This window comes from Daldinia caldariorum (assembly GCF_022478825.1).
Source record: "Daldinia caldariorum strain CBS 122874 unplaced genomic scaffold F4812scaffold_1, whole genome shotgun sequence".
Classification (NCBI taxonomy): Eukaryota; Fungi; Ascomycota; class Sordariomycetes; order Xylariales; family Hypoxylaceae; genus Daldinia; species Daldinia caldariorum.
In genome coordinates this window covers 2,774,766-2,787,806 of record NW_025953037.1, presented here as the reverse complement: position 1 = coordinate 2,787,806, position 13,041 = coordinate 2,774,766, and the positions used below count along the sequence as shown (strand labels likewise).

General features: G+C 49.8%; 5 protein-coding genes across 5 annotated transcripts; 3 read left to right on the top strand and 2 right to left on the bottom strand.

Annotated features, from left to right (window-relative positions):
• Window positions 1-1,814: 1,814 nt before the first annotated feature.
• F4812DRAFT_410814 (glycoside hydrolase family 5 protein) lies at window positions 1,815-5,174 on the bottom strand. Its single transcript, XM_047932555.1, has 2 exons — window positions 4,121-5,174; window positions 1,815-4,065 (listed from the first exon to the last, which is right to left on the bottom strand). Exons 1-2 carry the CDS (start codon window positions 4,821-4,823, stop codon window positions 2,492-2,494), a joined length of 2,277 nt encoding a protein of 758 aa, XP_047795209.1. The 5' UTR covers window positions 4,824-5,174; the 3' UTR covers window positions 1,815-2,491.
• A 134-nt stretch (window positions 5,175-5,308) lies between these two features.
• F4812DRAFT_31320 (thiamine diphosphate-binding protein) lies at window positions 5,309-7,404 on the top strand. The gene is made up of 3 exons (XM_047931359.1): window positions 5,309-6,722; window positions 6,782-7,317; window positions 7,381-7,404. Exons 1-2 carry the CDS (start codon window positions 5,534-5,536, stop codon window positions 6,817-6,819), a joined length of 1,227 nt encoding a protein of 408 aa, XP_047795208.1. The 5' UTR covers window positions 5,309-5,533; the 3' UTR covers window positions 6,820-7,317; window positions 7,381-7,404.
• F4812DRAFT_454713 (F-actin capping protein, alpha subunit) lies at window positions 7,261-8,446 on the top strand (the record flags this gene model as incomplete). Its single annotated transcript, XM_047936690.1, has 5 exons — window positions 7,261-7,317; window positions 7,381-7,399; window positions 7,478-7,736; window positions 7,833-7,970; window positions 8,095-8,446. The coding sequence occupies 5 exons, from the start codon at window positions 7,261-7,263 to the stop codon at window positions 8,444-8,446; spliced, it is 825 nt and encodes a 274-aa protein (XP_047795207.1).
• A 595-nt stretch (window positions 8,447-9,041) lies between these two features.
• On the bottom strand, window positions 9,042-10,081 carry F4812DRAFT_31211 (uncharacterized protein). The gene is made up of 3 exons (XM_047931354.1): window positions 10,053-10,081; window positions 9,870-9,989; window positions 9,042-9,796 (listed from the first exon to the last, which is right to left on the bottom strand). Exons 2-3 carry the CDS (start codon window positions 9,872-9,874, stop codon window positions 9,190-9,192), a joined length of 612 nt encoding a protein of 203 aa, XP_047795206.1. The 5' UTR covers window positions 9,875-9,989; window positions 10,053-10,081; the 3' UTR covers window positions 9,042-9,189.
• A 593-nt stretch (window positions 10,082-10,674) lies between these two features.
• On the top strand, window positions 10,675-12,798 carry F4812DRAFT_449178 (heterokaryon incompatibility protein-domain-containing protein; the record flags this gene model as incomplete). Its single annotated transcript, XM_047935945.1, has 2 exons — window positions 10,675-11,046; window positions 11,107-12,798. The coding sequence occupies 2 exons, from the start codon at window positions 10,675-10,677 to the stop codon at window positions 12,796-12,798; spliced, it is 2,064 nt and encodes a 687-aa protein (XP_047795205.1).
• Window positions 12,799-13,041: the final 243 nt, after the last annotated feature.

The window sequence follows — 13,041 nt, the reverse complement described above, 5'->3', positions numbered from 1 at the left end:
TGCGAGGTGGCGCTCGATAGCATCTAAGTCTACAGCGACAAAAGATAAGAAGAATGTTGGTATTGCCACGGGTAGTTGGCTTATTCGGAAAGCTAGGTGCTACTTCCGACTTACAGCGACCATCAGTCGATGCCCTTCCAGCACCTATCCATCGACGTGTCTCTCGGCATTCGTACTGGAATTCAGCTGTAGGATCGTCTTTACGGCCGCAGATGCGGGCTGCACTAGTGCAGGTCCTGATTTTGCGTTCCAGCTACACGTATCGTTTTTTACCAACTACCTCCTATCAACTCGTAATTACGGTTTCTATAGATCAAACTTGGGAATAACCGCCGGACAAGGGCGTATTTGCGTTAGGTACACATCAAAGTAACACCCCTAACACGGTTAGGAGTACGAAGTTAGCTACCTAAGGTAGGTAGGTCTTGAATGGCGCCATTTCGAGTTTCCCCCGAGACCTAACAGTATATGACTCTATTTCGCTCCATATCTACGTTCCTGGAATTCAGAGTAAACTTGTCTAAGTAAGGAAGTAAGTTGCGAACCGCAACCAGCCGTAGACTTGGCACATATTCAAACGGCTATAGCACGGCATAAATTCTCTTAGTTTAGTCTAACGGTGACAGATGGAACAGAAAAGACGGTTTGCTAACAGGTAGGTTGCCTGCGTTGGCCTGCGTTGCCTATTGGTATCTTTGCGATATCACAGATTCACAAGGCTACCTAACCTAACGTAAGGTATTATTGCATTCAGATTTATTAGATCTAGGACTTCATCTAGAACGTATAACGTGCGGCTCGGCCCTTCTTCGGATTGAGTTGAGGCAAATATTCTGGGCAGCTGGATGAAGCTGTGATAAAGACGTACGATGAGAGGTTGTTTACGGGACATTCAGCTAGCCTGCCAACCTGCCGAATCATACCCTCTGGCTTTGTACTTGACTTCCACCGCCTCATAATCGAACGAGTCGCTTATCCCGTATGCGCGGCAATATAACCCAATCCCCGGCTTCTAGCCGTCTCGTCAGACAGAACTTGGACCCTTGTGCGGTCTGTTGGTATGATTTAGACATCGATATTAGACGCTGGCATATCAAGCCACTTTCTTATTCGCTTTACGCTTGCTTTAAGTCGATTTAGGTGATATTTTTTTTGCATTCCATCTGTCACTTGTCAGGTCTTGTCAGCATAAACGAAGTATACCTAACTCATGTAGGATCAGCCGCAATGCGACTCTGTGGCGTGGGCAGGACGCGAAACGCAGTAAAGCAAAGAACCAGAAGATCCAAACCGGGCCAACATACAGTTCCATCAGCCTCCTTTTTCGTCCCGGCCCCCACCCTACTTCATCGGCCTCGGTGTATACCGGTTGGCCTTCCTAGAGGCCCGATCCCTAAACAAATCCCGGTTAGCCACACCGAGATCAACTCGCTCTTCCTCCCCATGCATACCAACGTTCTACGTTACTCTTTGTCTGCTTTGAGATTTTGCTTTTCTGCTCTCAACCGCAGAGCCTCATAATACTACCTTAATGGCTTCCACACACCCTCTTTCTTTCCCCATGCAAAGCGGATCCCCGTGGATGGTGCTTGATACAACAATCCGGAGCAGGTGATCCGGGGGGGAGACCGGGAATAGTGAGAGCATTGCGAAATTTGTTTCTTATCAAGATAATGTTGCCATGGCCAGATTTTCTCCGTGGAGTATATACACGCAAGCTCATCTCATATCTACCCAGATTTTGCTTGTTTCATAATTACATAGACTGAGACCTAACCACCACTACCACCCCGTTCACCACACCCTCTCCCCCTGCCCCCTTTCCTTTCCCTACCTACCTACCTACTTCATGTATCATATCCAATATATATGTCAATAAAAAAAAATCAGCCGCTTGCAAAATCCGGATATGCGAAACGCTTGCTGCTCCATGAAACCAATCTTATGCGCGCGAGATGACGACGATGATGATATTGGCATCTCCAGCTTTGCCTAGGAGCCGAAAGAAGACGCCACCGGATGCGGGATACATGCGGCTAATCTTTTCTCGGTCGGCTTTATACGCCACTTCCCTCTTTGACTCGTCTGCGAGATCCGGTCTGATAGTATAGCTGGAAAATTAGCTTGCTTACTTGCTTGTTTTTTACCGCTGCATCTTGCATACCTCTTACCCGCGCTTGGCTCTACCCTTCGAAATTGCTGCAAGGGGATTAGTGAGCTGTCGCGATTGATGACCTGTTTGTCTATAGATTTGCACTCGGTCTCAGCTCATTTTGACAACCCCTCTAGAATGCGAAGTTGGAGGTAGATTAGGCATGCATGGGTGTAAGTGACCGGTTAAGATGATGATGCTAAGCCCCCCTTCGAAGAACACGCCGGTTTCAGCCCAAACGCCCACCCCCACGCAAAAAACCAGCAAAGGAAGCAGGAAGAAAAATAAAAAATCAAGGACATCAAATAATGCTTATTCAAGATACGTCGCTATCAGCGCTCAATACGTCTCGCTCAGGTCCGAGAAATCAGGCACGTCGGCGTCGCAGCTGAAGTCCTTGTCGTAGGCCTTCTGGGGTAGTATGCCGGCGGCGAGGCCCTTCCTGTAGCTCCACTGGGTCGCGCCCTCGGTGTCCCAGGTCCAGTACCACCAGCCCCAACCCTTCTCGAAGCTGGTCATCTGGGCCTCGGCGAACATCTTGAGGAACTTCTTGTACGCGTCCGAGTAGGACCCCGGGTCCGCGTTGGCGTCGGAGCACGAGCACGACGAGTCCTGGGTCGGGCACCGCGGCGTCAACGCCTCCGTCGACGCGTTCCCCGATTCGTACGTCCCCGTCCACCGGTTGCCCCAGCCCACGTTCGTCAGGTGCTTGGCGCAGTCCGTGTCGGCCTGCGACCACTCGGCGAACATGGTGGGGCCGAACCCGGTCGACGTATCCATGCTGAGCTGCGTCTGCTGGGTCCAGCCGTCGCAGGCGTACTGGACCTTCTTCTGGTGCGAGAACACGATCTGGTCGTTGTTGAAGATGACGTACTGGTGCACGTCCAAGACGAGCCCGTCCATCCCCGTCAGCTTGCCCTGCCAGTTGCCCAGCCCCATGAACCCGTCCCCGAACACGATATTCGCCGTCACCCCGTTATTGCGCGCTAGGTCGTACGCCTGCGTCGTCCACGATATCACGGCGTCCGCCGGCAGGTTCACCATGCGCGGCTCGTTCGCCAGCCCGTAGAACGTGACGATGTTCTTGTAACGGTCCTGCGCGAAGAACTTGGTCAGGCGGTCGTGCACGTCGAGCGACCGCTGGGAGTTCAGGTCGCCGTCCGTGCCATTAAGCCAGTTGGCGGTACCTTGCCTCCCGCTGTGATTCCAGCCGTTCTGGCTCCCCGGCAAGGCGTGTAGGTCCAGATTCACTCGTAGCCCGTACTTGCGCGCCCATTCGATCCCGCGCAGGAGGTAGCGCCAGGAGGTGCGGAAGACGTACGGGTCGTCGTCGTACGTCTGGACGGCCCAGTAGCTGTAGGGAATTCGGATGTGATCTAGACCCGCCGCTTGAATTTCCTGGAACGTCTGCTCCGTAACAAACGTCGCGTAGTGCTTTTCGAGCGTTGAAGCCGCCGTCTTGGGACCTAGATGCTTGCATAGAGTCCACTCGTCGATGATCCCTAACCTGCTGTCGTAGTCGAATAGAGAAGGCGTAATAAACGGTTCGAGCGACAGCCAGCCGCCCAGGTTAACCCCTCGTGCTGGAGTTTTGGCGTAATCTCCCCAGGACTTCTCGATAGCCGGGACCTTGTCATTAGCGGACTTGGAGTCGTCCCAGTCCATGAAGAGCCCCATAATCGGTAGATCGCCTACCGTCTCATTCGTATAAGTCACGTTGAAGTCTGTTGTGTCGTACCATGTAAACGGGTCCAGATACGTTCCCCGGGCGGCTGGAGGGACGTCATTCTGCGAGATGTCGCCGAGGTTGGACTTATGAGAACCGGAACCGTTGACTTGGTTCTTCTTGCTTACGACGACTGCTACCACTATAATAATGATAAGTATCACAAGCGCAACGCCTGCTATAATCCCTATATATAAAGTTAATAATATGATCGCCTGGTATCAGGCCTTTAATAAACGTACATCGTTTTTTCTTTCTGACTGTTCCCGGCATGTTCCATTGCATGCCCGCTTTCTCCTGCGCGATACTGTCGTAGCTGTCGTAGCTACTGTGCTTACTCGCGGCACCGCCTCTCATCCTTGAAGTTGCCCTCCCTTCCTCTACAATAGCCCCGCTAACCACTCTTCGATCCTTTTTGCGATGTTTTGGTACTTTTTCTCTTGAAATGGGTATATCCTCTTCGTTTTCAGTTTCTATGTTATGATGTCGCCGCCGATCCCTCCGATCTTCCGCCCCCTGAGATTCGTATCCTCTTTCTCGTATCCTTTCTCCGTCCCGATATTCCCTCGTCCGCCGTCGCTCTCTTCTAGGCGATTCATACTCTCCTTCCGAATACGCATGCTCGGCCCTAGAACGTCGTGCTCTCCTGGGTGATTCGTACTCGACATCAACAACTTTGTACTCCTCTCGTCGAGGTCGATCCCGTTTCGGTTTGCGCTCTCGTGATTTCGGTTGTTCCTCTGCAGCCTCGAGGGAGTTATACTCATTCAATTGAGCGAGAGCGCCCATTGACAACCTTTGGCTAGTTCCACGCGACGTTCCCTCAGCGCCTGAGGTCGGCCTCTTAGAGCCATTTTCTCTTGACCTTATTTTCTTATGTCGTTGATGGTGCGCATCGGGGTTCTTACGCCGAGGGCCGTCGGATTCCACCTCGTCGTGCGCCATGCCACCTGGGTATAGAGATTGAGAAAGTTGAGACAGGTATGTAGGTACCCAGGTAACTACCTATACAATAGTGATATGAATACATTCACAGACTCTTCTTAACGAGTGCCTCAATCTGTAGAGGAGACAAATATGCAGGCCGTTTGAGGAAAGTATCTGCAGTCATTTATCAATTGCGTCAGGTTCCTAGGAATATGCGCCGGTTAAGCTTGCGTGGTCCAGAGTTCGTATTCAATTCAACAGCGAATCTGTGGTTGACCGGGCAACTATCTCTGTCCAAGTTAATCAAGTTAATAATCCTTGCAGAAAGTTGTTGTGTTTTAAAGATGGTTGTTCTCCAATTGCGGATTTACCGTAAGCTAAGACCTTGTTGCACCCAGTAGCTTGGACCAATGAACATAGTGCAAGATACTTAGCTGCTTAGTGGTCCACTAGCGGGGTTGGCTTATTAAGGTCTCGTGGGCTTCCCGTTAGTTAGATTGTGGGGTTTTAGTTCAACAATTCGAAGTTTCCCTGAACCGAAAGTTACTCTGAACCGAATGCCGCAACTAAGCGACGTCGGTTATGGGCAACTTCTCATCCCGTATGACGGCTTCGGTTTGTCTTGACCGATTCCTTCAATTCCACTTCTACTTTTCAGCAAAGTTCTCCATCGAATACTTTGAATACTAGACATGAATCCGCACAGGTAGCAGGTAGAACTCGTGACAATGAAGAATTCCATTTCGTTTCGTCCTTTAGCTAGAGCTTCAACGCCTATTATCAACAACATCTTGTACAAGTCTAGATTCTCGGCTGCGTGCTTCTCGCGGCGTCGAAACTACTCTACACATCCGCCCAACGCACGACTTAACTTACCGCCCGACTACTCAACGACACCACTGTTATCACATAGCTCGCAAACGGCACTTGCCAATCCAGAGTTACCACCAGAAGCCAGGAATAGCACGGCAAAACGTATGAACTTATTTCAGGCTATAAACGACGCTCTATCAATAGCGCTTGCCGAGGATGAGAACGTTCTGGTATTTGGAGAAGATGTCTCCTTTGGTGGCGTGTTTCGCTGTACGATGAAGCTCGCAGAGAATTTTGGAGCTGCTCGTGTCTTTAATACACCTTTGACAGAACAAGGCATTATGGGGTTTGGTATCGGATTGGCTGCTGAGGGTATGCGGCCCGTAGCTGAAATCCAGTTTGCCGACTACGTCTACCCTGCCTTCGACCAATTGGTAAACGAAGCTGCTAAGTATCGATACCGCGAAGGTAATACAGGAAGAAGCGTGGGCGGCTTGACGGTGAGGATGCCCTGCGGAGGTGTTGGTCACGGAGCACTATACCATTCGCAGTCGCCCGAGAGCCTTTTCACTCATATTCCTGGTTTAAGAGTGATAATGCCGAGATCTCCACTCCAAGCTAAGGGCCTATTGCTTTCTGCGATTAGGAGCAATGACCCGTGCGTTTTCATGGAGCCCAAAATTCTGTATCGAGCAGCCGTCGAACAAGTGCCGACAAGTCCATACACATTGCCCCTCTCCAAAGCAGAGATACTCAAGGAGGGCAAGGACGTTACTATCATCTCGTACGGGCAGCCGTTGTACACTTGTAGTGCTGCCATCCAAAAGGCAGAAGAAGACTTGGGGGTTTCGATAGAACTTATCGATTTGCGAACCGTCTATCCTTGGGATAAAGAATGCGTTTTTAAGAGTGTGCGGAAGACGGGGAGGTGCATGGTGGTCCACGAGTCCATGGTCAACGCAGGAATCGGAGCCGAAGTAGCTGCGGCAATCCAAGAAGACCCAGACACATTTATAAGACTCGAGGCTCCCGTATCACGAGTGGCAGGATGGAGTATATTTACTCCATTGATGTTTGAGAAGTTCAACATCCCGGACGTAGCCAGTAAGTTTCCAAAGCTGTTATTGTTTGGCGATGAATAGTTCGTGCTAACTGTAGCATAGGAGTATATGACGGAGTTAAGAAATTGTTAGAATATTAAACAGGAGCTGTAGATGTTGAATCATGAGGTTTAAGAAGTGCCTTTGTAAATACCATTTACTACCTCCTATGCATATAAGTCGCGAGTCTAGTATTCTTAGGATTTTAGAGGAAGTATTCGAATGTCTTCAATGTTTGTTGTATGGAAAAAAGAATAAAGTGCATGTTAATGAAAAAGAAATCCATGCACGGATCCGTATGTACTAGGCTACGTAATTAGGACATATGTTATCGATAAAGCACTTAGCCCCCACTTAGATTAGATACCCCCGCGCTCCCTAGGTACCTAACGTTTCGATACCTAGTGACCAGTAAATCGGGGGTGATGGAGACAACAACGCTTGTGATATTTTTATTTATTTAATAGTACCTTACTTTAGCTAGGAAGTTCTCAACTTACCTGGATTAATTAATCTCTCTGCACACTGCACACAGACTCAATATGGCGACCGCTCTGGAAACCGTCGAGTCCTTCGTAGAGGGTGCACCCCCTGGCGAGGTACGTTTAACAGCTATTTATATGCGTTGAAGCATCGCAAGCTAACTTACACATGTCAAATAGCTCGCCGATGTCATAAATGGTATAAACCGAACCTATTTACGCAGCTATTCTACTAATCCAACATAAGATAGTAACTAATGCTTCATAACTCCTACAGACATCAAAGCCTTAACCTTCAACGAACCCGACATCGTCTCTAAGCTAGGACCCGCCTTCGAGAGATACAATGAAGAGCAGTTCGTCACCGCCAAGCTGCCCGGCAGCAGCCAGCACGTCATTATCAGCTCCCACAGCTCCCTCGGCGACGGACGATACTACGATGTGGAAAGCTCTTCGAGCTTCTCCTTCGATCACACCACCCAAAAAGCGAGCAATGTTCAGAGCTACGTGCTGGAAGGTCCCCAGACAGATTTAGTGTACGAATAAACCTCTTTATGTTGCGATGAGAGAAAAGGGGGGAAATGGTTTGTAGGTATTGGTATAGAATATGTCGGCTGACAGGCAGAGCGCAGGAAGTCGACACTAAAGAGCATATCCGCATATGTCAAGGAACACTTCCCCAACGGTTCATACGGCGTGTACCCGATCGAGAACGACACCAAGATCGCGGTGATAATCGTGGCGAACAAATACAGCCCTAACAACTACTGGTACTGCTCCCTTATTCCTATTCTTCTCCACCAACACCAGCCCAACAACCCATCCACAGAACAATCACAATCACCCACCGCATCCCCCCCTATCAAGATGTACAGACTGCTCACGCGTCCCAAGGAACGGCCGCTGGCGCTCGCTCTACGTCTTCGACCCGGCCGCGAGCACGCTCGAGGGCAGCGTCAAGGTCGACGTGCACTACTACGAGGACGGCAACGTGCGGCTGCTCACGAGCAAGCCCGTCGCGCCCACGTCCGTTTCCGGCGGCACCGGCGCCGCCATCGCGCGGGAGATCGGCGCCGCCGAGCGCAGGTACCAGGAGGAGCTGAACCGCGGGTTCACGAGCCTGAGCGAGGGCGCCTTCAAGGGCCTCCGCAGGCAGCTGCCCGTCACCCGCCAGAAGATCGAGTGGGATAAGGTCGCTAGCTACCGCGTCGGCCAGGATATCGGCGGGGCGGCGAGGAGAGGATAGATAGATAGTACCTAAGATATACCTACCTACCTAGGTAAATTGTGCGGTGCGGAGGGGAGAAGGTAGCTGCGATGCCTTTTGATTGACGCGGAACGATGACCTAACTGGTTCGAGGTCAGGGGTGTTATGCTGTACTTAGCCAGCCCGAGTAATTTTTAGCTTAGCATACGCCGAACAATGAATTTTTCATGAGCACGTACCTCCCTTAGATACTTCTATGAGTGATGAGGACTTAAGAGAGCTTGTGTCTCGGATATACTAGGCCTATTGGGGATTCATAAGAGAAAAGAGACCCGTGCTGCCTTGATATAGCTCATTACGCATTTTGCCATGTGCTATCAGACTCTAGATAGCCCAGGAACAAGGGCACTAAGCTACTCTAAGCTACCTACCTACCTAGCTCCTAACCTACAAGAAAGCATTACTTCTGCTTACAAAGAAATCTAAGCAATTCACATCTCCATTAGCCTTTGGTACCGGTGGAAGATATAATTAAAAGCGTAGAAATAACCACTTTTACGATTTTCGAAAATAGGCACTTTTTGCTTCGAATCTAACAGGGTGACGGGTCGGGTCGGCAATCCCAATAGAATAGTTGACAAGGCTGAGCTGTCATATTAAATTATCAAGACTCTTCTACCTTTGCTCTTTTCCCCTTTACCCTATAATACCGGCATCTAAATCAAGACTCCCATCGCCAGCCACACAGTATACCTTAGGTACCTACCTAGGTACCTATATAATCAAGTCAACATAATCCTCCCCTCATCCTGCCCTATCGAGTCATCGCGCGGCGCCAGCCCAACACTCACCCTGGGCATGAGCTCGACCCCCGGGCCCCCCAGCGTCCGCGTAAACACATAGTCATGCCCAGCCCACCACGCGACGAAATATGCGAGCGCCGCCGCCGCCGCAAGCACCTCTGCCAGCTCGACGCAGCACGTCGCGCCGGACCACCACCTGAGCGCGAGAACCCGTCCCGGGCGGAGGAACCAGAGCGGGGATATGGTGCAGGCGTACGGGGGGTCTATCGGTTTCCCGCGCCCGCCCACGGCTACGGAAAACGTGTATCCCGCGTAGAACAGCGCCCGCGAGCGGCACGAATAGAAGTCCTCCGACTCGCCGCGGAGCAGCATGTTCCCGGACAGGGAGAAGTACAGCGCGATCCCGACGAAGCTGCCGAAGAACATGACGATGCCTGCCGGCACGTTGTGGGATAGGTTGGGTATAGACATCACGAAGCCTAGCATCGAGCGGGCGTAGCAATAGCCCAGGCTGATGCCGAAGATCACGCGCCAGCGGCGGAGGCTGGGAGGCGTCTCCATTAAAAATAGGCAGAGGGGGAAGAAGCTAAGAACTGTTAAGAGGCCATTTCTAAAAAGGAACTCCAGGATGGGTGGGAATAAGCTTAAAGCAGACGTACATCATATCCAATAGTCGACCCAGTGTTTGGAGTTTTTTCGAATTGCTGCTAAAGCTGTCGTATGCGATGATCCAGTAAACTCTCGTCAATATGAAAGAGAGGGCTGACAAAACTCCGAGCCTGAGAGGGTAAACTTAGAAAAAAGTAACACATATATTCCATAACTGATAAATGATCCATTACCATTGCGCGTAAACAGCTATGGAGTCGCTCAGTAACAAGTCCTGACATAATTAGGTCCATATTCCTTGGTCAAGACTCACTAGCATTCCGTAGGGCGAGGTCTCTCCTAATATTTGAAAATACCCTCATCATACCCAGACAAGATAAAATTGAATACAGCAGATACGTATGGTCTCAAAATGAAGTTAAAGTTTGATTCCCGATGAGAAAGAAACCTAAGATGGAAATAAAGATCGTGAAAGTCGCTTTTGCCTTACAAATGTGACATGTCGACCTAATTCAAGGATTAGCATCCATTTAGTATCAGATGTAACCCCAAAGAAGTCGGACATGCGTAAGGCAGGCATGGGGGCTGAGAACAAGCGCTGATCGAGCATAAGCAGCTTTAAGAGATCACAGCCTATGGGAAGGCGTTTCATGCCAGAAATAGCTCTGCTGAGGGGCGTTTTTATTGCTTGTTTAGCACTAACTCCGATTCCTTAACAGTGGGTGAGGGCTTATAGTACCTTCTTCTCATTCTAATAAGAAAGGTACGATCGTAATCATCTGAAACCGTATATATAAGAGGTATCGTGCAAAAAAGAGCAGTATTCGGATAGATCCTCACGTCGAGCGCGGTGAAATGGCAAACCAACATATTTACCAACCCCTTCCGGCAGGGTCGATGCGTTTGTTATTAATCATGCCGGGTTTCGCTTCCGAAGCCATTAATTGTAGTCTCGTCGTGGTCAGCAACGTAGAAGAGGCGCCAATTTTTGACGCGATATCATATGTCTGGGGTACTGAACTGTCGGAGGAGCCTATCATGTGTAATGGCCAGAGGATGACAGTCACCAAGAACTTGATCGAGGCGATGAGATATCTCCGTCCGCTCCCAAACTGGGATTCGGTCGTCACTTGGCCAGAAGATCACCCTCTCCACTCGAGTCGCAATGTTTGGCGCGGGATCGCCTCGAATCGGCAGGAAAAGCGAGAGCGTTCCGACTTTCAACAGGTGAGGCGACTCGTTCGAGATGGGTGATAGATACGTCCAAATCGTAATAATCTCATATAGGAAAGGCCCATATGGATCGATGCTCTCTGTATCAACCAAAACGACAATTCTGAGAAGTCGCTCCAGGTAAAGGCCATGAATAAAATTTATGCCAATGCCCATACGGTCAAGATATGGTTAGGCAAATTACCAAACACCGCACATCCAACTAATCAGCCAACCCCGGAATTACAACTACTGACAGGAGTACCCGCATTTCTAAGGCAACGGAGCAGGCCCATCAGTCAGCGCGGGAAGATGCCAGTCGTGCTGACGATGATTGCACAAGCGTTGAGAAACGTTCAGGCTGGGGAGGGATACTCTACAGCATCCAAATCTGCTGCAGATACCATATATCGAAACTTAGTACACGGCTTTCCCAACGCGTCGGCTGAAGATTGGCAGTACCTTCGGGAGTTCTTCGATAACTTGTGGTTCCAACGCGTTTGGGTCGTGCAGGAAGTCGTCCTTGCTCCACGCGCCATAGTTATTTTGGGGGAATGGGAGGTTCACTGGGCGGCCATAGGTCAAGCGGCCGCGTGGTTTCAGACCCATGGGTTTGCGTTGCCCACCAATGTTGAGTTCAAGGGAGAGTTAGGGGACCTTCTCTCTATATCCGAAGTAGCTGCAATGTGGCACATGCACATAAAACCAGGAAAGAGGCAGCCATTGCTTCAGATGTTGCGCGACGTTCGAGGGAGGAAAGCAGCCCTCAAAGAAGACAAAGTATACGCAACCTACAGTTTAGCAGAGGAGACCTCAAATACGAAGAGGATTGACACGCTGATCGAACCTGTCTACGGTAAGCCTATTGATGAGGTTTATCGCAGCGTCATTCGCTTTCTCCTCATAGAACACGGTGAGCTTTCGGCCTTATCTCATGCTGGTGGAATCCAAGGTTTAAAAACCACCGCATGGCCATCTTGGGTTCCCGACTGGAGCCAGCCAAAGGCATGCGTGGAGTTAGTTAGCCACAACCAGGATAACCCACCTTACAATGCAAGCAATAATGAGCATTTGACATTTGGAGATTCGACTGATCCGGGATGCCTTTGCGTTAGAGGTACCAGGGTCCCCAGCGGTGGAATAAGGGAATACAGTGATAAGCTTGTCAGCTATAGATTCCGACACAAGACGTACAAAGAGGAACGTGATTTCGTTGGGGCAGCTTGGAGTTTGATAGCACACTGGGCCGACAAGGCGAATAACCTAGAAGACAGGAGACCAGAGATGTACCAGCCGAAGAATATACCGTATACTTTTGTTTCAACGCTCACCGCAGGTCTCAGCGACACGAAAAAGCCGATCAACGAGGATCCCGAATTTCTTGATGATGCAGTACAATGGCTACTCCAGCAGTTTAGGAAGCGAATACAAATTTCTGGAATCAGTCAAAAACGCAAGTGGACTGATAATCTTCTTAAGTCTTCTAGCTCGGTCCGGTTCCACGAGGCCTTCACAAGAGTTTGCTTACATAGACGATTTTTCATCACGGAAGGAAATTTGATGGGAATAGGTCCCGAAACGATGGAAAGGGACGATATAGTTGTCGTCCTATTTGGTGGTAAAGTGCCTTATGTAATTCGAGACCTAGGTGAGGACAGATATTCTTTCATCGGAGAGTGTTTTGTCGCTGGTTTGATGGCTGGGGAGGCCATTGAACAATGGAAGGCAATTGGAACCCCAGCAGCTGAGTTCTTCAACCTTGTATAGAAAACTCGTTGCAGCTCAGTCTCTTGGTGATCCCCGCTCTTCGTATTCGTTCAAGAAAGCTTCCGAGGATTTCACCACGATTCCACAATGCAGCATCCCGGGCCTTTCGAGAAGGGTCATTATTTAGGTAGGTATGAGAACTGCCCAGGTAGGCTGATAACTGACAAGATATGTTCATAAAAAGGCAGTTGGTATTAAAGTCGAAATAGTAGGTATCATACGCTACAGTCTATATCATTATTG